Source organism: Sceloporus undulatus, chromosome 2, assembly GCF_019175285.1.
Source record: "Sceloporus undulatus isolate JIND9_A2432 ecotype Alabama chromosome 2, SceUnd_v1.1, whole genome shotgun sequence".
In the NCBI taxonomy this organism is placed as follows: Eukaryota; Metazoa; Chordata; class Lepidosauria; order Squamata; family Phrynosomatidae; genus Sceloporus; species Sceloporus undulatus.
The window spans coordinates 250,861,920-250,888,500 of NC_056523.1; the positions used below are offsets into that span (position 1 = coordinate 250,861,920).

At 39.6% G+C, this 26,581-nt stretch overlaps 1 protein-coding gene across 5 annotated transcripts in view; it reads left to right on the forward strand.

Moving 5' to 3' along the window:
- The window catches only part of NTRK2 (neurotrophic receptor tyrosine kinase 2), a 414,769-nt gene that overhangs the window by 244,304 nt on the left and 143,884 nt on the right, over positions 1 to 26,581 (forward strand). For all 5 annotated transcript variants that reach the window (XM_042451843.1, XM_042451841.1, XM_042451842.1 and 2 more), the window contains 4 exons: positions 2,822 to 2,979; positions 15,187 to 15,323; positions 18,252 to 18,384; positions 21,940 to 22,236. In XM_042451843.1, the coding sequence (XP_042307777.1) occupies positions 2,862 to 2,979; positions 15,187 to 15,323; positions 18,252 to 18,384; positions 21,940 to 22,236 (685 nt within the window). In that variant the 5' untranslated portion in view covers positions 2,822 to 2,861. The remainder of the gene's footprint in view (positions 1 to 2,821; positions 2,980 to 15,186; positions 15,324 to 18,251; positions 18,385 to 21,939; positions 22,237 to 26,581) is intronic.

Below are 26,581 nucleotides of genomic sequence, written 5' to 3' on the forward strand. Positions count from 1 at the left end.
GGGAATAGGCTGCATACAGTATTATTTAAGATAACCTTACAGATGTGTAAGTCCTGTTATCCTCTTCTTCACTTTGCCTGTGTTCATTGATTCACATCTTAGATGTATTAGGACTGTTTAACTGAAATCCAGTTGCTATATTCCTATTAAAGTAAGATCATGAAATCAATGGGATTTCCAGAGGGCCTTCCCAACCTGACCTTATGAAGAATATCAACATCCTCTTTAATGGCCCTCTCCATTTGTATTTTTAAAAAGTGTTTGTTGGAATTTTAATGCGTATCTTATTGTTTTAAAGGTGGGAGGGATTGGGTTGATATAATATTTTTATTGCTTATTGTAATTTTATTCTGCTGTAATCCCACCTTGATTCGTAGGGAGAGGCAAGAAATTATTATTATTATTATTATTATTATTATTATTATTAATGTTACTCACCATTCAGCAGTTTGGTTGGTTGATTTGGACTAGTAATTAGAGTTCTTGTTGTTGTGTCCCTTCAAGTCATTTCTGGCAACCCTAAGGCTAACCTATCATGGGGTTTTCTGGGCAAGATTTATTCAAAGGGAGGTTGACTTTGCCTCCCTCTGAGGCTGAGAGAGTGCAACTTGCCCATGGTCACCTAGTGAGTTTCCATGACTGAGTGGGCATTTGAATTCTGGTTTCAAGAGTCTGGTCCAGCACTCAAACCACTCCATCATACCAGCTCTCATAATTAGAGTTAGGTCCCTATATTTGTGAGCATAGTATGGAGGACACATGTGCTTGAGAAAAAAAATGTTTATCAAGCCCAGTTTCTAACAGTGGCTTATCAGCAGGTTGACAGTTGTCATTTAACAATGCCTCTGAGGAAGGGGGGGGGGGAAGGGGGGCGAGAGATTTCCATAATGTGGAGGAGAGGAACGTAAGAGAAGACCCAATTTCCTTCCACCTTCCCTGCCTTGTGGAAATGCAGCTCAGGTGGAAGAGGAGGCAATTTCTTGCAGTAATGTCTTTATTGCAAGAATTCTGCCTTTTTCCTGTCTCCCATGCTTCACTGGAAATAACCTTTTCTTGTCTCAAACCACAAAAACTTTCTTGGGACTGGGTGCTTAAAACTGTCAGTCTGTTTGCAAGAGTATGTAAAACCTGTAGAACTCTTTGTTTGATCTGAATATTTATTTTGGCCTGAGTCCAGTTAGAGCTTTAAAAGCATCTGAACTGGTATGCATATTCTGCAGAGATTGTATCTGCAAAAAGATTGTGAAGATTGTGGTCATAGAAAATATAACTCCTGCAGTTTATTATAATTAACATTTGTTTGTTTCTTCTCTTTAATGAAATGTCTTAGGGCTATCAAGTTGCACACCAGAGAATTATCATCATGAAGCATAGGCATGCTTTTGTAAGCAAAGCTGAGAGAAAGTTTCATCCCTGAGCCGAATATCTGGAATTTATGTTGTGTTTCACTTGTGTTCTGTACTTACACTGAGCTGTTTTCAAGAGCAGTTCAACTGAAGTCTTTGCAAAGATTTCATTATAATTCTTAGAATCAAAGAAACATAGCATCACAGAAGATGTGGTTATACATTCATCACTATGCACTTTTGTTGTTGCTGTGGCAATACTAGTTAAAACTTCTTAGCATCTGTTCCAGGAAGTTTAGGTATATATATCTCATAACAAAGATATTTTTGACCATAAGGGGGAGCTCACTTTATCCCAGAAGAGAGAAAAGATGTAAAAAAAACCCTGTTCTAGACAAAAATACACAGTGAATCAGATACTGTTCTCATTCTCAGTCTAAAATGATTTTGCTGAAGTGAATTGAGCGCTAATTCTGTTCCTAGCGCTTATCAAAATGCTGACAAAACATTGCTGCATTCAGTAGCACTTCCTTCAATTCTAGGTCTGTTTGGCTGAACTATTTGGTCAGTCCATTTAATCAATTCATCACTTAGTTTAATAGATCAAAAGCTTTTTGGTTGACCAAGAAAATGACCCTCATTATTTGGGCAGCAGAATTTTTAGAAAATTGTTCATTCTTAGTACAAGAAATTACAAAAAGTATGGATAGCTTGCATTAGTATAAATGAGGAACCTTTCTCTTTCACAAATATGGACTTAAAAATAGAGTAATGATGTCTCTAAGGTAGAAGAGAAAGCATCTTCTCATAACTCAAAGGTGGTGGAAGTCATTTTTTAATGTGTGCGTTAGTGTGGTTGGTTATAGAGGTAAGGGGAATAAGTATGTTGAGAATGTTACGATAAGAGAGAAATAATATGAAAGGATATGATATTGGGTGGGATAAAGAGGGGTGCAGGGAGGGACGGGACTCTGCAAGATTGACATAGAAGACTTATATTTTATGTTTTATGTTCTGTCTGTCATATGTCATTTTTCTTTTAAATCAATAAAAATAAAATTAAAAAAAACAAATATGGACTTAAAAACATGAGGGAGTATCTTCTGAAATGGTGACTGCTGTCAGACTTGCCAAAATACTGTTTTATTAATACAATATACAGATTGAATGTATCAATATATAAAAACTGATGGGTCTTTGCAAAATGCATGTAAATCCTATAAATGTCTGGAGACTCAACCCCATTGAGTGGGAACAGAGCACAAATGCACATTTCTCGCCATCATGCTTATATGCTTATTTATTGAGAGGTATCATTCAATCCCATTTAAGGGTTGGTTAAGCTCAGTCACATTTTAAAGTGTAGGATTTATTATCTATTTTTGGAATAGTTTTTCTTAAATAAAACTGCTTTAATATCTATCCTTTCTTATTATATTGATTATTTTTTACAATTATCTGTTTCCTTGCTATAGGATTTTAGAAGGTAATCCATTCAAATGTTCCTGTGACATTATGTGGATCAAGGTTTTCCAAGACTCGAAGACTCCAAAAAGTGAAACTCAGGATTTTTACTGTATGAATGATAACAACCAGAGGATATCTCTGATGGAGAAGCCAATTCCAAACTGTGGTAATTCACCTTTAATATAGATTATTTGGTGTATATATTTCAAGTTGGTAAAACATTTGGACCACAGCCCACTAAGGCCCAAACCCTGTCCAAACCACATTAATTTGGATTTTGATGGATTACATCATTTTTTTAATAAGTGGGGCCCTAGTTTGGATTGTGAAATTCATAGGCAATTTGTTAAAGGTGCATTTCTGCACACAGGATGCTTATATTTGATCAAGGTCAATAGGGTTTAAATAGCCTTAAAGGATACAGTGTTTATGCCCCCAAAACATTCTGTGATGTTGTTAACTTTTGGTGTTCATCTTTGGAGATTTCTTGTTAGAATGTGGTTTTCTCCCCACAAAAAACTGACTCACTAGATGGTGCATCTGTTTTGGAATATTGTAGAGATTATCACATAGCTCCCCCCCCCCTCGGATCTGGGCATGGGCTGAGACCGTGTATAAATGGATCAGAGGCATCCTGTACCTGACCGGGACTTCTCCCATACTTTGCAATGAATGGAAAAGTATTGTTTTTTGCTAAGTAGAGGAGAAGTCCCAATAGGGTGTGGGATGCCTCTGATTTGGGCATGGAGCTGTGCGATAACACACGGTCTCAGCCCGGTCTCAGCCTGTACTCAGATTGGGAGAAAACAGCCAGTGCGATAATCTTCTATGTCTGTAAAGTTCTTTGTGGTCAGGACTTGTAACAAATTGTTTCCAGTTTTGGGAACCATCTTTGCTCAGGTTTTAGTGCCTGAATTTATACGGAATTTTGTGAAATTTTATTTCTTTCTGTTGACATTAAGTTTTTGTTCTCTTGTATTCCCGTCTTGATCTCTTTGGTAGAGGTTTCTTCTCCATTCCCTTTAATTGCTTCTTATTGACCCTTTTAAAGTGTGTAACAAATATGGTTATTTGTTAATACAACATGAGACCTGTGGAAAATTTCCTCTGTTAGTCTAATCTCTTTAGCAGTTTTCAGTGTTTTAAGGTATATGACTTGAGGAAGATATCTGTGACAGATTTGTGAGCTGCTTGACAATTCCCTGATTTTTGCGTCCTCTGAGTAACAAAATCAAGACTTTCTTAGTCCTTTGCTTGGCTACTATACATAGCTGTTGATTTCTTCTGGTTGTATGGGTTAACTTGTCCAGGCTTATTATGCATCATAGTCTTCACATTTTAAACAGGTGCTGGCTCTGTGACAGGATAGACAGGATACTCTTTAAGAACACTAGTCTTTTTTTGTATAATTCTGATAGATGTATGATTGGTAATTACTAATGTTTGTTGTTGTTATTTGCCATCAAGTCAATTTTGATTAATGGCAGCCTCATGAACAATAGACCTTCAAAAGCCATGGCCACCCAACTGTCCTGTTCTTGATTTAGAATTTGCTAGAATCTGCAGATCCCTAAGCTCAAACATAATCAAGCCTATTTCATTTCTTTTAAATCTAGTATTTGCCTTGTAAACATCAAGAGCTACAAATCCATAAGGGATTATATCATAAGATCTCTTTGTTTTATCTGTAGCTGGTGAAAAGAAATTTGTTCTTGCTTCCAAAGATAGTTTCATTCTAACAGCAAATAACTGGTAATAGCATCAAGTGATTTACTAATCTTTAGTAAGGTTAGTAGATAAAGTAAAGATAATCAAGTCATGTCCGACCATAGGGTGTGGTTCTCATGTCTGTTACTAAGCTGAAGAGCCATCGTTGTCAGAGACTACTCTGTGATCATGTGGCCAGCATGATTGCACAGAATGCTGTTTACCTTCTCACCGAAGTGGTACCTATTTATCTACTTGCATTTGAATGCTTTTGAACTGCTAGGTTGGCAGAAGCTGGGACTAGTGATGGGAGCTCACTCCATCACTCAGCACCCGGGCCTCAAACTGCCAATCTGCCGATTTTGCAATCAACAGAGTCAGCGTCTTAACCACTTGAGCCAATGCAGTAGTATATTTGTGGAGACATTAACAAATCCACCTATTGCTGGATTTCTATATATGCAGGTAAATTTTACTGTCCTTCTAATCACTAACCTATGATGCAGTATAGCCATTGTACATGACTTCAAGCCTTGGTTGGACCTTCTATCATAGCTACTTCACCATATTATTTTTGCCAAAATATATAAATACATTATTATAACTTGACTGCCTAAATATATCAATATTAGCAAATGTGAAGAAAAAAAAAACCCAACCCAGTCACACAGTTTCTATTCAAAAAGTTCCTTAGCATGAAAATAGGCATTTGATCAGTCATTTTCAAAATCAGTCATTTTTCAAAATAAATGACCATTTTCAGTATGAGGATTTGGAAAAACTCTTAATGTGGTTCAGTACTTGGTCATATTGCTCAGAGGTGCACATGAGTGCAGTGGTGATGAATCTTTCAAATCTAGGCTACTAGTGTATGATTACTACACAGCTGTTGCATTTGATACCATTTTAATGGCCACTGCTTTGAATTCTCTGCTGGACACCTTGTAGTATCTGCTTCTTTGAATTACAGCATCAGAACAGACAATCCCAAGTCCCTCACTATGCTAGAAATCTAGGAGTTTGTATCAATTTGTTAGTAACAAATCCCAGATACTCAATAAGTGGCAGCCGGTGGCTTTCCTCACAATGGACATCTGCTCTGAGTTTAGTCAGAAAGCGATATCCAAAATGTTAAACTCTATCCCCAAAGTGGCTTCAGCATCTAGATAGTTCCTTTAAACTTTATGCTAGAAACCAGAGGAGATTTACCATGCACCGTTTAATAGTTGCACTAAATCACGCAATCCAGACATTTTCTTCAGGTTTTTCTAGCTGAATGAGTAGCCTTAAAAGAGGCTGCAAATTAATGTTGTTCACAGATTTATGCCAGCACAACATGAATATTTTGCCTGTATTGTTCAGAATCTTCTAGAATTTAGAGTTTACATGTTTTAGTGGCAATGTAACATCCTATTCATGCTTTTGGAGTGGACTGCTATTCTTTCTTGTCTTGTTCTGCTTGCATCTACTACTACGACAGTAGCAAGCAGCAAATACAAGCAACCCTCATTATTCAAAGATTTTTTTATCCAATGATTCAACCATTTACGGCATGAAAATATTCAAAAATAATATAAATTCCAAAAGCAAACCTTAATTTTACCAATATATATAAGGGACACCATTTCACTGTGCCATTGTATTTAATGGGACTTGAACATCCACAGATTTTCATATCCACGGGGGCTCCAGGGGTTACCAAGGCCCATTGTAAAACTATTCTTGGGGTGTCATGCAATTACAAGTTAACTGGGCCTCTCCCTTGTAACTTTCTCTTCTGTTTGATTCTAGTCCTAGCTCTTAGAGAACCAAGTTACCATGGGAAACCATCTGCTGGGGCTTGTGTGTGTGTGTTTGTTTGTGGCTGCCCCAGATGTTGAATCACTAAGCTGTTCATTGCCATTTCTTCACAGACCACTGAGTGTCCTCTACCTTGAGCTGACCTCACTCACCTACGTAGTCCATTGCCTCTTCTTAAACAGAAAGAAATATAAGATGGTTTTCTGTTTCCTTTAAGTCATGCTTTGAGTACAAGGATGGGAAAGGACCCTAATGGGATAATCCTCTTAGCTTCCCATGCTGGAGAAGCAATTTCAGACAGCATTAAAAACGTTTAAGCTAGCAATCACCACGTCCAGCACCCAATCCCTTGGTGGGGCACTTAAGGGACCTTGTGACGTGATGACATTTCATCACAGAAGTTGAAACATAAAAGAGATTCAAGGAGAAAACCTTAACTTGAGCATGACTGCTGTCTCCCTTGCTTAGGAGGAAAGTATATGGAGAGCAATTAATTGCAAAATTTTTACCAAGTAGGCCTAGCAAGTGATAAAGGAAGCACCTGAGGATCTCATCCAGATTCAGGAAGGACTGGAACAGACAGGCAAAAAAAGGCCAGCTTTCCGGCTGCTTAGGGGCGTGGTGTATGCACAACACATGCCTCCAAGCTGGCAGGAAGTCACAGTAAAGGCTGGAGAAGATAAATAAGGTTGTTGCTGAGAGGGAGAGTTAGATAGGGTTTGAGTTAAGTCCAGAGAGGGACTGTTGTTGTGAGGGTTGCAGTATGAGACAGGGACGGTTAGGGGTAGAGTCCAGAAGTGAGGGACTCCTACCGCTTCATGTCCAGAACTCTGAGAGAGAGAGAGAGAGAGAGAGAGAGTTGCTGGAGTGGGATATCCTGTAAGAATTAGTTAGCCTGGTTGGCTACTGTAGAGATAAGTTTGAGAAAGGAACATAATACAAAGTATATGTGAGTTTTAAGTGAAAGTAACTGGTATTCTCTAGTGTCTAGAGAGAGAGTGTGTGAAAGAAACCATAACAGTAGAGTGTATAAAACAGCTCAATACATAAAACATTGTTAAAACTGTTGTTTAAATAAAGTTTTATTGCTGTTCAAGAAAGACTCATCTGGAATCTGAATACTTACCATGCTACTAACAATTCAAAACATATTTTGGGGATAAAGTGACAGTCACAAAGAGGTGGCAGGATCACAAATTAATAAGAAAAATGCAGTTGTCCCTCCGTATTCATGGGGGTTAGGGGCAAAGGACCCTCGGGAATTTGAAAATTTCGTGAATAACCCTTCCCCCATTTCAGAGCAAGAGGGAGGGGTTAGAGAAAAGTGCATGTGCGCTTGCCTCTCTTCCCTCCTCTGATGCCTCAGAGAGCTTGCCTGAGCTCTCTGAGGCATCATAAGGAAACCGGAGGGACTTGAACACGCTGTTCTCAACCTCCTCCTCACCCCAGGCAAGCTCTCTGAGGCATTGAGGAAGGGAGAGAGAAGTGTGTGTGTGTGATTCCCCTGCCTTCCTTCCAATGCTTCAGAGAGCTTGCCTCAGCTGTTTGAAGCATCAGAAGGAAGGTGGGACTTGCTCTCCCTTCCTCTGGCTGCTGCTGCCCTGGAAAGCCTTGGGAGAAGCTTCCCTCAAGGCCTTCCAAGGTGGCAGGGGCTCAGGAGAAGGGAGTCCTCTGTTCCTCTAGACCCTGCTGCCCTGGAAAGCCTTGGGTAAAATAAAAAGAAAGAAAATGGTTGTCTCTCTTTCCTTTCACTATCTATCACCTTGTATCTGGCTCATTTGGGCTAGTTACAGTGTGGCAGGGAGGGATGGAGAGGAGGGGCAGTGTGTGTGCATGTGGAGGCCTTGCCCTCGCAAATGATCAAAACCAGGAGTTCCAAAGCCGTGAATAAGGAGGGAAGATTGTAGTGTTAATAGTACAGGTGCTCGCGACTATTAAGTGGCAGCGGTGGGATCAAAAGGCCCAGGGTGCTGTCCTAAAAGGAACATAGTGTTGATAATTAAAGCGGTCATGACAGCGGCATTTTTCCCACTTCTTTTTGCACCAGAAAAAAGCTGGAGCCATGGTGTGCAGTTGCTGTAGCCTCGATCTGGCGCTCTAAGCGGTGCATCAGGCCACCCCTATACAGCTGTCTTTTTCAACCCTAGGTCTTCTCCAGTCTGCTGAAAAGGAGAGTCTTAGTTTTAAAATCAGGAATAAAAAGGTACTGTATATACTTGTGTATCAGTTTAGAAATTATAGTAAAAAAAATAAATCTAGATCGACTTATCCACAGGTCAGTGTAAGTACTGTACCTTAATGCTTATATAAAAAAGGAACCATTCCGTTCTCTGAGTAGAGTGTCTAAAGGTGAGAGCTTAGTCCACCCTGGAAAATCCTAAAAGAAGCACCAACTTCCTCTGCTCTGTCTACTGTGGCATATAGTTAGATTGACCATTGTCAGTCATTTAGTTTAACTGAGGAACAAGAAGAAGTCAGGCTGGCATCCTATACATACTCACCAAGAGAATAAGTTCCACTGAAGTCTCATTTCCCCCCTTTGTGGGATTCTTCTGTCAAAACATTTCAAGTCCATTTAAACATTTAAATATATGGTCACTTTTTAATCTTTTTTCTTTTTTGCCCTGTTCCATGGAAGAAAGCTTCTTTTGAGCCAGGCTTCTGGATCCTCTCAAGAGATACACCCACTTCTTTGATGAATTAGGCTTGAGTTTTAAAAAACAACACAGAGGGAACATGGGGGAAAATTGTATTTTATTAATCCAAATAACTAGATTCTCATCATTGCTTCATCTCAGTCCCTGTGAACTTGTGCAAGGGCAAGCAGATAGTACTTTACAAAAAAAGAGCATAGGAAGTTGGAAGTCAAAGTTCTTTGTTCATTTATTTTGACAGATGTTTTGCATTTTGTATGGTAATAATTCCCTGTTTAGCATTGTGTAGAAGACAGTATGAGTGTTGGTAATGTTATGCCTAAAACAGCCAGCTGCTAATAAATTACTTGTTGGGAAATAGAGTGAGACTGTTGTGGGTTTCTAGGAAGGTTATTCATGTTAGCAGAGCAATGAAGCAAGAAACAGGCATTGTTGGTGGTTTTATCTGAGCTTGCTTTTCTGGATGAAACGGTCCAAAGCTTGCTTTTAAAATTCCTTTGCAAATGAACTTGGAATTGTATAGTGGAAGATCACTATTTTTGAACTTCAGCTTCCTGTGGGCAGCTAAAATAGTGTTGTTCCTCATGGCCTTGTGGGTTTCAAATGGCCTTTCTCTGTTTTAATAGCTTGTTCTAAAATTAGTTTTATTTATTTTTTATTATTATATTTTGAAATACTATTTTAGATTATATTTAAAAGTTCTTGATGAATATTTTAATTTACTTCAAAGGGTTTTATCTTTGTATTGTTTTAAATTATTTTTAACTATTGTGCATTACCTAGAAGAGCTTATAGAGCTGGAAGATGATATATATAAACAAATGATAAAGAAAGAAAAGGTAAAATGTGGAAGAAGCAGGAATCAAATATGAGATCTTTTGATTTCCCCATTATCTAGGTTGAATTTATGTAAATCCTCTATGGCCATTATTTTTGTTTTCTTTATATTTAACATTAAGCTTGCCTTTGTGCTTTCTTCTTTGACTTTCTTTAGTGATTTTTCCAAGTCTTTGATGCTTTCCACTAATAGTATGGTGTTGTCTGCGTATATTAGATTGTTGATGTTCCTTCCTCCTACTTCCATATCTAAATCTGCTCTGCATATGATATTTTCTGCATACATGTTGAATAGATAGGATGATAAAATGCAGGCTTTCCTGATCCCTTTGCCAAGTGGGAACCATTCTGTTTCTCTGTATTCTGTTCTTACAATAGTCTCTTCTCCTAAGCATAGCTTCCTCATCAGGGCTATCAGATGTGCTGGCACTCCCATGTCTTCAAGATCATTCCATAGTTTTTCATTTATGGACTATAGGCCTTGCTATAATCTATAAAGCACATGCTGATATTTTCTGGAATTCTTTGGCTCGCTCCATTATCCATCATATGTTTGCAGTGTGGTCCCTATTACCTCTTCCTTTCTAGAGCCCCACTTGGACATCTGGCAGTTTTCTCTCCATATATGATTGAAGTCTATGCTGCAGAATTTTGAGCATGATTTTGCTTGCGTGGGAAATTAATGCTATGGTTCTAAATTGCTGCAGTTTTTTGTGTCTCCTTTTTTGTGGATGGGAATGTATATTGATCATTTCCTGTCTATTGGCCACTGTTTTGTTTTTCTTTATTTAGTTATTTTTTATTTTCTCAGATTCAGACTTAAAGCAGCTTACCACAATTAAAAACATTGTTAAAAATCCACAAAATTAAAAAATTAAAAAATCAGAAAAAATAAAATAAAACTAGGTTATGATAACACACACAAACAATTTGTCTCCATCCATTCTTTGAATCTGATCTGTGTGGTTGAATATATAATTGTTTTGTGTAAAGGTTAAATGGATAAATAAAAGTATACATTTGGGAGTACTGTAATTTAGTTTGATAAATAATAGAATCGTAGAATCACAGTATTGGAAGAGATCACAATGGCTATCCAGTCCATACCCTGCCGTGCAGGAACTCACAATCAAAGTATCCTCTGACAGATGGCAATCCAGCCTCTGTTTAAAGACCTCTAAAGAAGAAGACTCCTCCACACTCTGAGGGAGTGTGTTCCACTCTCAAACAGTTGTCAGGAAGTTCCTCTTAAAGTTGAGGTGGAATCTCTTTTGGCTTCTATTTGATGGGTACTTGGGATGAGCAGGGAGTGCAAAACTCTTTCCTAATTTTGGGTGAGGGGCAGACCAAAATACCCCAAAAATATCAAATCCCATCTGATCTTGGAAGCTGAGCAGGGTCAGCCCTGGTTAATACTTAGATGGAAGACTGCCAATGAATGCCAAGTGTTATAGGCTATATTTCAGAGGATGGAGCATGTGGAACCACCTCCAAGAATGCCTTGCCTTAAAAAATCCTCTGTGAAATTCATGGACTAAGGCAACAGGCAATTTAAAAGTACATACATAGACACTTTAGTAACTTTTGGATAAACAGAAAACTTTCATTGTGGTTCAGACAAATGCCACATTTGGAAAAAGACCAAGTCATATAAAGACCAAGTCAAAATATATTTCATATATATATATATTTTTAAATAAGTTAATAACTCTTACCGTCTGGAAGTTCTTTCTAATGTTTAGGTGGACTCTCTTTTCCTTTACTTTGAATCTGTTACCTCATGTCCACGTGCCTTAGTTAGCTTGAAAAAAATGGCTTCCAGAATGTTGGTATTTTATTTCCAGGAGCTCAGCCAGTATAACGGAACTGCAAACCAGGTGGGGAAATAGCCAAAGATGGAAGCAGCTGCAGCCTGTGGTCTATCTCTGAGACCACCTCTGCAGCCTCCCCTGGGCAATAGCACCTGAGCCCCAGTGGTAACCCAAAAAGCTAGGTTATCCATTGGCCGGCCCACATCAGAAAGACTAACATGAAAGTCCCTCTTCCAATACCCTCACCCCTCCATACCTGACATGGTAGCATCACCGACCACACCAGCTCAACCCGGGGCCACTGCTGCTTGATCGCTTTAAAATCTTGCTTTGCTTGCAAGACCTTTTAGCAGACCAAGATTGTTACCCCCTAAATGAATAACCACAACTTGGGTAGGAGGCCCATGGTGCTCCTTAAATAACAACGGCAACAGGCCTTGCCAATGCAGCCTACACTTGCCAAGCCATTCAAACTGAGCAATGTTCACTTAATCCAAGATGGGATCTGAAGTGGCTCAACTTGGCTTGGTGGGCTGCCCAATAGATCATGCTGGGGCCCCACAACAGCACCCAGTGTCTCCTCGACCACCAGCTGTAATCTGAAAAAGAAGAAAAATATGTTAACAATTAAAGTTCCGAACATATTTCCAATAAGCAGTGGACTTCCATCGGCTGATTTGCTTGATAGCTTGAGAGTGAAATCCATGTGCAGCAACAGTTGAAGTGGCACCTATGTGAAAAGAGTGCATGGCAAACCACATGTTTGCAAGACCAAGTGCAGCTAGCGCCCTAGAAATAATACTCCACAATTGATATTTAGTTGGTGGTGAAGCATCCTGATGAATAAACAAAGGACCTGTACTGTGTTCTCTCACATGTACGTAGTCAAGGAGCACTTGAACTGGGCAGATGTGAAGGTCTGCAGCTAATTCAAGTGAAATGAGCCTTGTTGGTCAGTTTTGGAAGAATGATTTAATAGCATAACTGACTGGAGTGCAACTTGGAGATCAACAAAATATAAAGCCTTTCAGGATGTGTCTCATTTGGAGGATAAAACCAATTCACTTATTCTTAATGCCCCAAAGAATGCTGTCAAGGAGGGGGCATGGAATTGTAGAGCCTCATATGACGATATGCAAATATCAGACCATACTTGGTGTAAACCTTTCAATATAACTGGAGAAAGCTGAATCCTAGCATCCACTACTCTATCTTTTTTTTTTTAAAAAAAACCAACAACCTGAAACTATTGTTCATTACAATTTTGGTTTAGTGAAACAGGCTGGATCATAAACCACAATTTGAAGCTGGCTTATTTCTCTAAATCACAGTTAATATTGGCCAAGTGGATAAACCTGCAGATGTAGCTTTGGTGTGGATGCATTGCTCCATTCTCCTCTGAGCCATGTTGGGATTTCCAAAACAGATTTGAGTGCACAGTTTTCTTGAAATCCTCTGTGCAGATGCCTCTGTGAACAGACCTGTAATTGAGGAAGGAATGGCAGAAAGAAACCTGATCTTGATCTTTAACTTTTATAGGAATCACTCCCTGGCAGTGATACACATGAGTTTTATGGGAGGTGGGGGTGGACACTTGTACTTAATTTTTTTGTGTGGCCAGCAACACCGTTGTTGTTTTTTTTCTTACATCCCACCTGTGGAGACAACAGGCAGATTAGAACCTTGGCAGTAGCAAATGGGAGTGAAGCCAGGAAAAGAGGGTTGCTCCAAGGACTGAGTGTATAAAAGGGAGGAGCAGGTTTGAAAGGTGTTGTTGGTGTTTAGTGTGCCTTGAGAGGTGAAGAGCCATTGAGACTAGGGCAGTTTACAGACTGCCCAAAAAGGGTGGTCTGCCGCCGCCTCTGTTTCCGCCGCTGGGAAGCCTCAGCCTCCAAATGGGGAGGGTTCCCGGTGGCGGAAAAAGAAGCCACAAAAAGTGGCTTCTTTTTGCGTTGCAGTTGCAACGCACAAGTGCACAAATGGTACACTCGTGACATCGCAAGCGCAGGGGAGGTGTGGACGCTAAGCGTCCACCACATCAAAATGGCGGCGCCCATGTGTATAGGGCGCCACCATTTTGTACGTGCTTCGCACGTACTAGGGTTAGGGCATCCAGAAAGGACGCCCTTTCATAATCCTAGTACATGCCGAGCATGTACTATTGGCACATCTGGAACGCGCCTAGGTTAGGCTGCTGGAAGGGCAGTTAGAAAGGGTTTTAGGTACCCAAGAAAGGAATGAGGAATGCACTTAATTAAATTGTTGTAGTGTCCTGTAGGAGACATAGTGTTTGGTGACTAGTGGAGTCACAGGTAGCCAGAAGGGTTATAAGATACAAAAGTTTAATAAAGGTTCTGTGAGAACTAAGGGGTTAAACAGACGGCCCCTTTGGAGCGGCCTGCTGCTGCCCCTTTCAGCACCAGGTTCAGCACCATGGCAACTACATGATGCAGACCCAATCCGGCCTTTTTCCGATGCTAAAAGGAACGGCAAAATGCTGCTCCTTTTTGCATCGGGGAAAAGGTGCTTTTGCCACCACCATGGCAATTTCTGGCACTCCTTTTGGCACTGTGTCATGTGGACACAGTGCCAAAGGAGTGCCATGACATTGCCTGCTATCATGGCATTTGCAGACATCTTTGTAGACATCTTCAAACATGTGTGTTAGGCATAGGGACTGCTTACTTTGGGCTGAATCTGCATGGTAGAAGAAAACAGGGACAATCTTTTATCTTCAAATGTCCTTGCCCATTTTGATAATGATACCTTATGTAGCCTACAGTAAACAACAACCCAGTGAAGAAACCCAAGAAATATATATTCTAAATATATATTATTGTGGAAGACTTTTGTGTGATTGAAGTGTGATACAGTGTTGGCACCATGCCCATGCATTATAGCTGCTGTGTGGAGTCACTTCATACTATGTGGAGGCTTCCTTAATGGGTGAATTGGTACTCACATTACTATAAAGTTGTGCTTTGATATGCTGAAATATATTTGAAACTGATAATTACGGCTTCGGTCCAGGCTATTTGAAGAACCGTACAAGCCCCCCAGAGTATTGAGATCATTGAGAGAACCTTCTCTCTGTCCCACCACCCTCTCAGGCACGTTTGGTGGGCTCAAGAGAGAGGTCCTTCTCAGTGGATGCTCCCAAGCTTTGGAACTCCCTCACTAGGGAGGCCAGGATGGCTGCATCCCTGCTGTCTTTCTGGTCGTATGTAAAGACGTTTTTATGCTACCATGGCTTCACATGATATGGATTCTGTTTTGTTTTTGTTTTAATGAGTTCTAAATTTTAAATTTTAATAATGTAATGTTTTAATTGTTTTTAAACTTTGTATTTTTAATGTTTATGTTGTTTTAACTTGGACTGTTTTAGATTTGTTAGCCGCCTTGAGTCTCTGTACTGGGAGGAAGGTGGGATATAACTAAACAAAATAATAATAATAATAATAATAATAATAATAATAATAATTTATTACTATGCTGTTTCACATGGTAGTCTTTGGTGTATGTTACAAACATAGTACAAATATGTATTTCTTCTTTGTTTCATAGGCTTGCCTTCTGTCAAACTGAGCACACATAACCTTACTGTTGTTGAAGGAGGAAGCTTCACATTGTACTGTGATGCTCCAGGAAGTCCACCACCAAGTATATCTTGGATTTTCAGTAATATTGCTTCAAAATATGAGGTAAGAATTTTTTTTTAAATATCTGCCAAAGCATTGTCTAGTTTTTGAGGAACAGTATAGCCAGTTTTCTTATTGCCTTTATCTCTTATAAAATCCATGATAACTCAATAACCTTTTACAATATTTTTGATGGCAAGTGTGTATTTTGCCAACAGTGCATAGGTCTGTGAGTCTGGTTTGTTTAGGACTAATACAGTATAAAGCCATCAAGGTCATGTAGTAAAGTCCTACTTAACAAGTCCTACACTGAGCCTGACATAAAAGTGCCATTTTGACAATGCTGACCATGTAGAATTCTGTCTATTTCATACAACACTGAGTCTGCTTGCATTAAAATACTTGGGACTCAAATAGTCAGGCATGAAAATTTATTTCCAGTCTTGTCTGCTGGTGACTGGGCAGCATTCATAGCAGTATATGCTAAATTTTCAGCCTCAGTTAGGGCTTAGTGGAAGATAAAATTCAGGTTTGGTTGGGCTTATGATTTCCCCCCCATATTATTCTTTCAGCTGGATGTTTCTGGTGTTTCTGTTATGAGTTGTCTTTATGCTGATGTCACTGGATGCATCTAACAAACACAAAAGGGTAGGCTCTCAGACAAAAGCATGCACACTTAACAAGAACATAACTGATGAAAATAAATAAATAAAACAATGTTATATCAGCTAAGTGTAGAAACTAATAACTGCCTGCTTTTAAATTTGCACCACTAAAATTACCAATGAGAAGTTGTGTAGTCTAATGATATTTAAGAAGAAAGGTAATGTTCCATTAGATGTAGCTCTTAAAAGCTTTAGATCCCTTGTCTTAATATTGTAGTGACAAGCCTATCTGTGCAAGTCCATGAAACTAGATTTTATATACAGAAACTAATATTATTTTGCCAAATCTTATTGATTCCATTTAGTCCACTTTAACCTATCATCATCATCATTATACCACTTGCACTTTTGTTGCTTGACCAGATCTGTAACAAGTTTCAAGAAGTTATAACATTTGCCCCGTAGATTGTTAAAAGCAGAACAGAACCTGCCAGCTCAAGGAAAAGACAATACTTGCACTTTACAGAACACACTGTTGCTTACATTGTCAAAAAAGAAAATAAACATAAATAAAATGTTTCCTTTTCCATGGTTCTTGGTGATCCCTGTTACCAACCACCATCTCTTGATAATAATAATGACTTTATCACATGAGGATTGAAATGTTGAATTAGAGCAGGATAGTGGTGTCTGTGGTTGTACCTTATCATGTGATGCTGTGCCTATCCAGTATCCGGTCTATAGTCCATCTGTTCTTGCAACGCTCCTTTTCATTGCTGGGCAAAACCCATCAGTGCCTCCCAACTGCATTGCTTTTCCATTTTGATTCATGTATGATAAGTTCCTCCTGAAGCAATTCTGTTGTGCAGGCAGTCACATGGTGTAAGTGAACATGATTATGCTTCTCTCCCTCTCTTGCTATACTCAAGCAGGCTATTTTCTTTCTCCCCCCTTTCTCCCCCTCATTTCTTGTTCTTGTTCTTCTTCTTCTTCTTCTTCTTCTTCTTCTTCTTCTTCTTCTTCTTCTTCTTCTATTATTATTATAATTATTATTATTTAACTTAATGGATTGCTATGATCATGCAGTTGTGCTAAAAATTATATATATATATATATATATATATATATATATATATATATATATGGCTGAAAGGCAGGCTGGGAAGGGATCAGAACAGGGAAGCATGGCTATGGAGGTTGGTGTGCAGAAGGCAGACAGCAAGATAGTAACAGCACCATCACCGTTTTGCGTGATAATTTCTGTCCTGAACCCAGTATGTTTGCATTTTCTACACAAACGCTATTGGGCCACATTACAAGCCTGGAATGATAAACTGATAAGCGTCTTGGGCACTATGTCCTTCCTGTCCTGTTGCAAGCAAACAAATACAGTCGGCCCTTCTTATACACGGATTTTTTATACACGGATTTAAGCATACACGGTTTGAAAATGTTCCAAAAAAGTATAAATTTACCTTGATTTTCCATTTTTTATAAGGGACACCATTTTGCTATGTCATTATATTTAATGGGACTTGAGCATACACGGATTTTGTTATACACGGGGGATCTTGGAACCAAACCCCAACGTATAACAAGGATCCACTGTACTAGAAACTGAGAATTTCAGTTAAATAAAGTATGTGTGCTTGTGCAGGTTTCTTTCAGTGATTTCCTCCAAAACTTGTTCTTCTACAAAGTACTTCTAATCCGGTACTGAGTGGATGCTTAGACAGAAATAGCCCTTCAGACTGTTGGCACTTTATTAATATTGAATAAGTGTTGTAATGTGTCTAAGGGCCCAAATAGATGAGGGAAAAAAAAAGCCTGCTTCCAGGCAGCTTCAGAGCGTGGTGTTTTGACAACTCATGCTCTGAAGCAGCCTGGAAGCCAGCGTCAAGCTGCTCACCTACCCAGATGTGGGCTGGCTTCTGGGCACTCCGGGGGCACCCCATTTACAAGCTGCATTCCACGGAAGTGTCAAGAATCCAGCTTTCAGTTGCGGCATGGGAGGCAAAGTCAGCTTTTTGCCAGCCAAAAAAAGGAGAGGTTTTTGGCCACTCTGTTTTCAGCCGGGTTGAGAGCGGACTGGAGCTGCAGCATGTGGTTACCATGGCCCCAATCCATTTTCGGAAGGGGCGGCTTGAAGCCACCCCTTCAGGGCTGTCTGTTGCAGCCAACATATAAATAAGCATTTTCCACTGGGTGACCTTAGGTGAGGCATACACTCTCAGTCCCACGGAATCCCATGTTAGGGATGATTTAGGGTCACCATAAGTTGGAAAAGTCTTGAAGGCACAGAACAACAACAAATATATGGATTATCATGTTAGGCAGCTCAGAAAATCTACTCCTAAGCCTTGTTTGTTTGTTTGTTTTCTCCTAGAGTGATACAAACAAGAACCCAGCTTCTCTAACAATAAAGAATGTCTTCTCAAATGACAGTGGTGTGCAGATTTCTTGTGTAGCAGAAAACAGTGTTGGTGAAGATCAAGATTCTGTTGACCTTGCAGTGTTCTGTATGTAAATAACTTTGTATGATTTTTTTTTTTATCTGTATACAGTATAATTATAGCCAAATGATAATGAAGCCCTAGAAGTTAAGAATCTTGTTGTATCATCTCCCAAAACAAAGGGCATATTTGTATGGCGAACTAGCACTGTGGAAGTTTTTTTTCTGATTATCATGAAATACTCCTTTTTCTTTCTTTGCTTCTCCTCCCTCCCCCACCCTTTGTCATTAAGTACTTATAGACATAATTAGAATGTCAACATCACAGTGGAATTCTTTTGAGGTTGCTAGAAAGTTCTATGTGTAAGATTGTGTATTCCTATATGACAGGGGGTTGGACTTGATTGCCCTTGAGGTTCCTTCCAACTCTATGATTCTGTGATTCTGGAGTTTATCACACGGGAGGAATTTCTCTTAATTTCAAATGAAAAGAAAGTGGAGCCAGAACACATTCACTTGAATTCGCTAGTTCAGTGAATTTATGTGAATTTGAATTGCATTCGAACTGACTTCCCATTGCCTGAAAATAGCTCGCTATTGCCTGAAATTGCATGTGGTAGTCTATCACACAATAACGTTAAACCCCATGATTATGTTCGGACCGACTTCCCATTGCCTGAAAATAGCTCGCTATTGCCCGAAATTGCATGTGGTAGTCTATCACACAATAACGTTAAACCCCATGATTACATTCGGACTGACTTCCCATTGCCCGAAAATAGCTTGCTATTGCCAGAAATTTCATGTGGTAGTCTATCACGCAATAACGTGAAACCCCATGATTACGTTCGGACTGACTTCCCATTGCCCGAAAATAGCTCGCTATTGCCCGAAATTGCATGTGGTAGTCTATCACTCAATAATGTGAAACCCCATGATTGCGTTGGGACTGACTTCCCATTGCCCAAAAATAGCTTGCTATTGCCCGAAATTGCGTGTGGTAGTCTATCCCGCAATAATGTGAAACCCCATGATTGCGTTCGGACTGACTTCCCATTGCCTGAAAATAGCTTGCTATTGCCCGAAATTGCATGTGGTAGTCTATCACGCAATAATGTTAAACCCCATGATTACGTTTGGATTGCCATTGGATTATACTTCCAATTTCCCTTGTCTGATAAACTCCTCTGTGTGTTCATTGACCAGGTGATTGAAGTTAGTTTAATCAATTAATAGATGTCATTCCCTTAAATGATGGCTGGTAGGCTATTTAGTAGTTACAAGGCTGCAAAACAGATTTAGAATCTTGTACCTTCTTGGATTCACGTTTATAGTTGTTAAGGACCAAACATGAACCCCCTCCCCATTAGAAAACCTACATTTTCAATCAGGTAGCATCACAACTGAAGGGTTTTATGTAGTGCATTGGGAAAAGCAATTGTGTCAGGACCCTGAGGGGGTCTCTCCAGCTGTCTGTTCTGAAAATGCTCCCTCAGAAGAGTGCTGTAGGTGTCATTTTTCAGTGCCTTGATCTGCAGCACCTTGGAAACTCTTTGATGGGGTGTTGCCTGGCTTGAAGGGTAGATGTTTTTATTTGTTTTTGTTTTGGTGTGTGGGTGTCGTCAATAGATATAGCCATCATGGTGGAGCTCTGTCATTTAGTCTACTTATTTTGTTACATTTGACAATGCAGGATCTCAATATCTTTTTGATCTGACCTACTACCATAGACTACAACAGATAATCCATTCATATGCACAATTCATGTTCTCTTAGCCATCAAACATTATATGAGCATGACTACAGATAATGTGAACACATGCATCTCTTCCTTTCTCCTCTTCCTGCAATCATTCATGAATCAAGAGTACTAGGCAGTTTTTAACTTTGGCTAGTTCTCTGAACAGCTGCTACCAAAAACATTTGTTGAAGTAATATTCATGACAGTGTAGTTTCAAAAAAGAAGTTTAAATATGAGATCTCTGTCAGCTGAGACAGAATAAATGACATCTGATGAAGTTTTTTTGCTGATATAACTGTGTTTTCCCCCAACAAAGGGGTGGAACAGATTGGCAAGAAGGAGCTACAAGAGGCTGCTCCCACCCGGAGCTCCCTGGGACCATGGCAATCACACACCATGGTCCTGATTCCAATCCCTGCTGTGGTCCCAAATGGACTGCAGCAAGGAGCGGAAAAGACCTATTCCTTAGGTGGCCCGGGAGCAACCTTGGTACAGCTTCTGCACAGGTTGAGGGCGTGCATCATCTAAAAGCCAAGCTGCCAAACCAGGTGGAAGCCAGCTTTTTACATCCTTTTGTTTCGGGCCGAAATGGAGAGGGTAGAGATCCCCACTGCAACTAACAGGATGTCCACCAAATGTCCAGATCATATTTTGGGTGGGTAAAGGGATAGAGGAGAGCCAGTGTGGTTTGGTGGTTTGAGTGTTGGACTATTACTGTAGAGATCAGGGTTCAGTTCCCTGCTTGAACATGAAAATCTACAGAGTGAACTTGGGCAAGTCACTCTCTTGGTCTAGAAAACCCCATGATAGATTTGCTTTAGGTTTGCCATGAGCCAGAAACAGCTTGAAAGCACATAGCAACAACATAGGGAAGGGGCTGTGGTGAAGAGGAAGGCAGGAGAAAGTTACATCAGGTGATGTTGGTTTCCATCTGATTAATATAGTGATGAAGAAGGCAGGAAGTGCTGGATGACTTAAGAATATAAACAAATCAATGCCAAAAAGTGTATAGAAGGGAAACATAAATCATACTATAAACAAAGCTTTTTATAACTTTTTGTACAGAAAGGGTAGATGACCAGTGACATTTCAGCTAGCACAGCTAAGGACCATGGATGATGAAAACTGCAGGCTAGCAACTGGAAGGTGTTGGCTATTACATTTAAAGCCCTACATGGCTTGGGTCCGGGTTACTTACAGGAACGCATCTCCCTATACAATCCGCCTCGCACTCTTAGAACAAGTGGGAAGAATTTGTTGGAAATACCATCATCCAAACATGTTTCTACTTCCCTGAAGGCATTTAGCATAGCTGCCCCCAGACTTTGGAATGGACTCCCAGAGGAGATCCGCCTTGTTACATCTTTAGAAATCTTTAAGAAGGCGGTAAAGACAGAACTCTTCCGCCGTGCTTATCCTCCTGACCTCCTATGAAGATCATTAGTATGGAACGAGACCAGCTGACCCCTTGATTGATGAATGCTACTGTTTTTAGATTCTGATGTTTTTTATGTTTTTATGTTTTTGTTTTTATTATGGTTTTAATGCTGTTGTCATTTTAACGTTGTGATTTTAGCTTTGTTGTGATCCTGCTTCGATCCATGGGGAGAGGTGGGAAGATAGAAATAAAAATTATTATTATTATTATTATTATTATTATTATTATTATTATTATTATTAAGACTGCAGGTTACCCACTCCTGCTGTAGGAAATTCCTATATTAATAGGCGTATAAGGAATAATATAATTTTATTTTCAGAAATCATTTTGCATTTATATTTCACATGTCTGCCAATTCTTTAGTTTTAAAACAGGCTAATTCATTTGCAGAGAGATGAATATATGGGATACTGATGTTGCCTTTACTGTTCTTAATACAGTTCCGCCAAATATCACTTTTCTTGAAGTGCCATACCCGGACCACCACTGGTGTATTCCCTTCAGTGTGAGAGGGAATCCACAACCTACCCTGACATGGCTGCATGATGGGGTTAAGCTGAATGAGACGGATTTTATCTTCACTAAAATACATGTTAGTAATCGGACTGAACACCATGGCTGCCTTCAGCTGGACAACCCCACACATGTGAACAATGGAAATTATACCTTGGTGGCACAAAATCCATATGGAAGAGATGAAGCAAATGTTACTGCTTATTTCATGGAAGATCCTGGAGGTAGTATGTAATAATAATATTATAATATTGTTAAAACAATTATTAAACAGAGCTATTTATTCTGAATTTATTTATTATTGCAGTGAGTAAATTCTTTTTTTTTTTGCATGCATCCATTCAGTGGCAACAAACATCAAATTAAGTGTACTTTTTAAACATAGGGTATACATAATGTTGAAAAGCAAAAAAAAAAAGTTATTTTGTGGGTTTTTCAGGCTATGTGGCCATGTTCTAGAAGATTTTCTTCCTGACGTTTTGCCAGCATCTGTGGCTGGCATCTTCAAGATGCCAGCCACAGATGCTGGTGAAACATCAGGAAGAAAATCTTCTAGAACATGGCCACATAGCCTGAAAAACTCACAAAAAACATGGATGCCGGCCATGAAAGCCTTCGACTTCACAAAAAATAAAAATAAAATGTTACTTTGAGGAAATCATCCTCTTCAGTGGACAGAATAATAGCCTTAAGCTTGTATGGTGAAACAAACTATTAAATCAGTATGCTAATGTTCTCAAATCCTAATATTATGATAAAATGAGAATAAAGCCTGTTTTCTTATTTTTCACAGAGCAGTACAAAGTTAAAATATTGCTTACTGAGGACATCAATATTTTCCTATATTTGCTTGCTTAATTTTTACTTCAGACGTTAAAATAAGATAAAATAAAAATGCCATTGAATTGTCTGAATAACCAAATACTAATTACAGAGATGTATGCTACTAACCAAGAAGTTGTGTTGTGCACTGGAATCTCTTTGTTAATTGAACCTCTCTTTTATTAACTTTTAAACAGGCCTCTTGAGTGGGAGGGAGATGGGTGAATCATTACATGTATGTGTGTGAGTCTGTGTGTGCACATCCCCCTCTCTCCATGTCCCTGTCATTATTCACAGCTGAAGTGATATATCCCCTATCCCCTTTAAGGCATTAAGCTTCATAGCAGGAGGACACCTTACATTTCTTCTGATTAGATTACATGATTTTAGCTTAACAGTTTATTACAACTGCCTGTGATTTTGCTTAAAACAAGCTCCTTCATTCTGTGATGCCAGTTTTATCATCTCTTCCTTCACCATTATACATGCTAGTGTGTTTCATTTAAATCATAAGGAAGTTTTAAACTGTAGGAAACTGGGTAGGTGTGTTTCTGCTTTTATAGTGAATAGTCAGTATAAACATAAAAGCATAGTGATAGTGGAATGACATAATACTCATTGGGAACACTTTAAGAGACCGTAACGTGCCAGTTATGGCCACCAATTGGTTAAAATCTGGAGAAAATGCTGGCACCTTTGGTCGTCCAGTTATATACTTAAAACCCTGGAAGCTTGCTTGTGCAGATCTACATTGTGTGGGGACTTAGCTAGACAAGACCTGCCTAAAGTTCATGTGACAAAAACTAAACTTCTTTTGTAGCTATCAACAAATATTAAAAAGCCAAGAAAATGTACTTTTCTGGTCCAAAAATAACTTTTCTAAGCTCTGTAAGAAATCAATAGGATTAAGTCATGTTGTGGAGGAGCCTCCAAAACAGTTTTTAACTTTGAATATTGTGACTACATTGTTCAGTCTTCCACTTTCTTTCCAACTTCCTGCATTAGAAAGATGAGTGTAGAAGATAAAATCTGGTCTGATTATATTCATAGTTTCTGTTGCTATTAACAATAAATACAGATCAGTCTTGTAATGTTAACAAGACTTTGATGGCCATTGTTGTTCCGCATTGTCATTGTAAATTATACATAGTGCACAATGAAGCATAAAGATTAGACCCACGCCCGGGTATTATATTCATTTCCATGCCTACGTGCTAGCAATAAATATCACACTGGCAGTTTGTTGAAGAGGAATATCCTCCATGACATTAAAATGAATCTCTTGTACTACATTATTTTATAGCTGCTAGTCACCTTGAAAATGGTAAAAATTAAGATGCACTAAAGATACATAATACTTAGGTAAGTAGTCATTCTAATGTTAGATAGTCTATATAGGAGGTCTTATTTTGTTTTGCTTTGTTTTAATTTAGGCCAGGGACATTGCCTTGAGTCCAATGTTGGGAGTGGCGGCCTGTTTCCCTCCGGAGGGACGCCACAGCAGCCAAATGGCGTGGCATCCCTCCGGAGTAACAAGAACCTGGTTCTTCCGGGTTCTTTTTACGGCGCCCAACTTAGGTACACAATGTGCGGCGACGTACAGATGCTGCGTGTCCATTATGCCAAAATGGCGGTGCACATGTAGACGGGATGCCACCATTTGGCCACTGCTGGGCTGTGCTAGGGTAAGGGATCGTGCAGTTGGTGCACAGTCCCTAACTCTAGAATTGGCGGCGGCACGGCGCTTCGGGACTGTCCTGCACCTTATTTAATTTGATCCTCCAAACATTGGACTCAAGGCAATATACAAGATGCATCTAAAGATAGAATTAATAGGACCTTACCGCATTGCTCCCTGGGATGTGATGAGGGCATGATGAAAGGGAGCAGGAAGAGAACAGAATGGGTGCTATCACCCATTCTACCACATGCCAGAATGCTGCTTCCGGAATTTCCCATTGCTTTCCTGATCTGTCCCACAGGAGGTGATTTTCAGGAACGCTTCTAAACAGTTCCCAGGGGGCAATGTGGTAAGGTCCATAGACTTAACAATGTTAGTCCGCAATATCAGTCTGCAAATTGATCTTATAGTACCTTTGAGACTGAGTGAAAGAAGTTGTAGCATATGCTCTCCTAAGCTTGGTTTACTTCCTCAGATGCATGGTGTGAACTGGTGCCCAAGAAAGACCTTTATAATCACACTGTGTGAATAGCCACAGAAATGCAAAAATTGAAGGTATGGTGGTGAGGTGACATATTCAGTTTTAACTGTGGGCGTTGAGGGGAAAAGACAGTAGGAAGGGTGTTGTCTAAAGCCAAGGTGGACATGTCACACTCTCGGCCTCATGTCACACTCTCAGCAGAGGCACCCCTCTCCCACATTGAACAAATCTTGTCAAGAAAACCATGTGATAGGTTGACCTTAGGTGGCCATAAGTGGTGTATAGGGGGATCATATACAAATGGGAAATGACTTGAAGGCATATGACAACAACAAAGATAAGATTACATTTCCTCCAACTACATTGCTGGGTCCATCTTGTTTACTTTGTCCCATAATTAGCAACTGTTACCCCTTTTCTAGTGGAGGAGTAGCTTTCATTTTCTTTTAGAGGGGGAAGAAAATTAGCTTTCATGGGTCCAGTTCCCTTTCCTGCCTTTGCTATTGCAAGGGCTTTTAACTGTCTGGTGCATTCACAGTACATAGACTTTGTTTGGAGAAGGAGTTTTTGTTGTCTTCTTTGGGGCTAAACAGATGGTAGGTAAGGAGCGGCTTGTCGCCATCCCTTTTCTTGCCGGGTTGGGGCCATGGCAATTACATGCCATTCCCTCAACCTGGCCTTTTCCTGGTGCAAGAAAGAGTAGCAGAAAGCTGCTCCTTTTTGCTCCAGGGAAAGTGCACCTTTGCTGCTGCTGTGCTGTTTTTCCAGCGTTTCTTTGGTGCAGTGTGTGTAAATGTTGTGTGGCTGAAACACTGTAGATCTGTTGCATATGTGGTCAACCGTGCAGCTTCTTGGCAGACTGGGGGCATGCTGCTATCTGAATGCCATGCCCCCCATCCATCAGGAAGCTCGGTCTTTTTGACCATCTGTTTCTCCCCCTTGTTTGCTTTTTTTTTTTTTTAAAGTACTGTATATACTCATGTATAAGTCTAGAAATTTAGGTTAAAAAAGTGATCCAAAAAACCTGAGTTGACTTATCCATGGGTCAATATAGGTACTGTACTTTCACTCTAATTTTTTAAAACGGGAACATCCCATAGTGAAAGGAAAGAGTGTACTTTGTCCTAGAAGCACTGGCATCCCTCTATTCTCTCATCCATCCAGCCTTTAAAATTAACTCAAAGTTAAGTCTGCTGGAATTTTGTAAGTTCTTTGGCATTGTTTTCCTTTGCTTCGCCATTTAGATCCCTTTGTTACATGCCCCTATGTTCTATCCTCAACTTACCCATGGGTCATATAAAAATCCATAATTTTGGCCCCAAAACCTGCCCTTGACATATACATGAGGTTGACTTATAGTTGAGTATATATGGTAATATTTGTCTAGATTTGTGCAAGACTCTCCTAAGTAGGCAGAAGAATCCTGTTTGTTTTCATCGGTTTCCTTGCACTGTTTGTTCACTCTTATTATTGGAACAGGACCAAGAAATTTGCTGTTAGAGAGAATACATTCATGGCACACTTTCCTTAATAATTCTTTTCCTGATTAATCTCAGAGGCACATTTGGCACCCAGATGGTTAGTG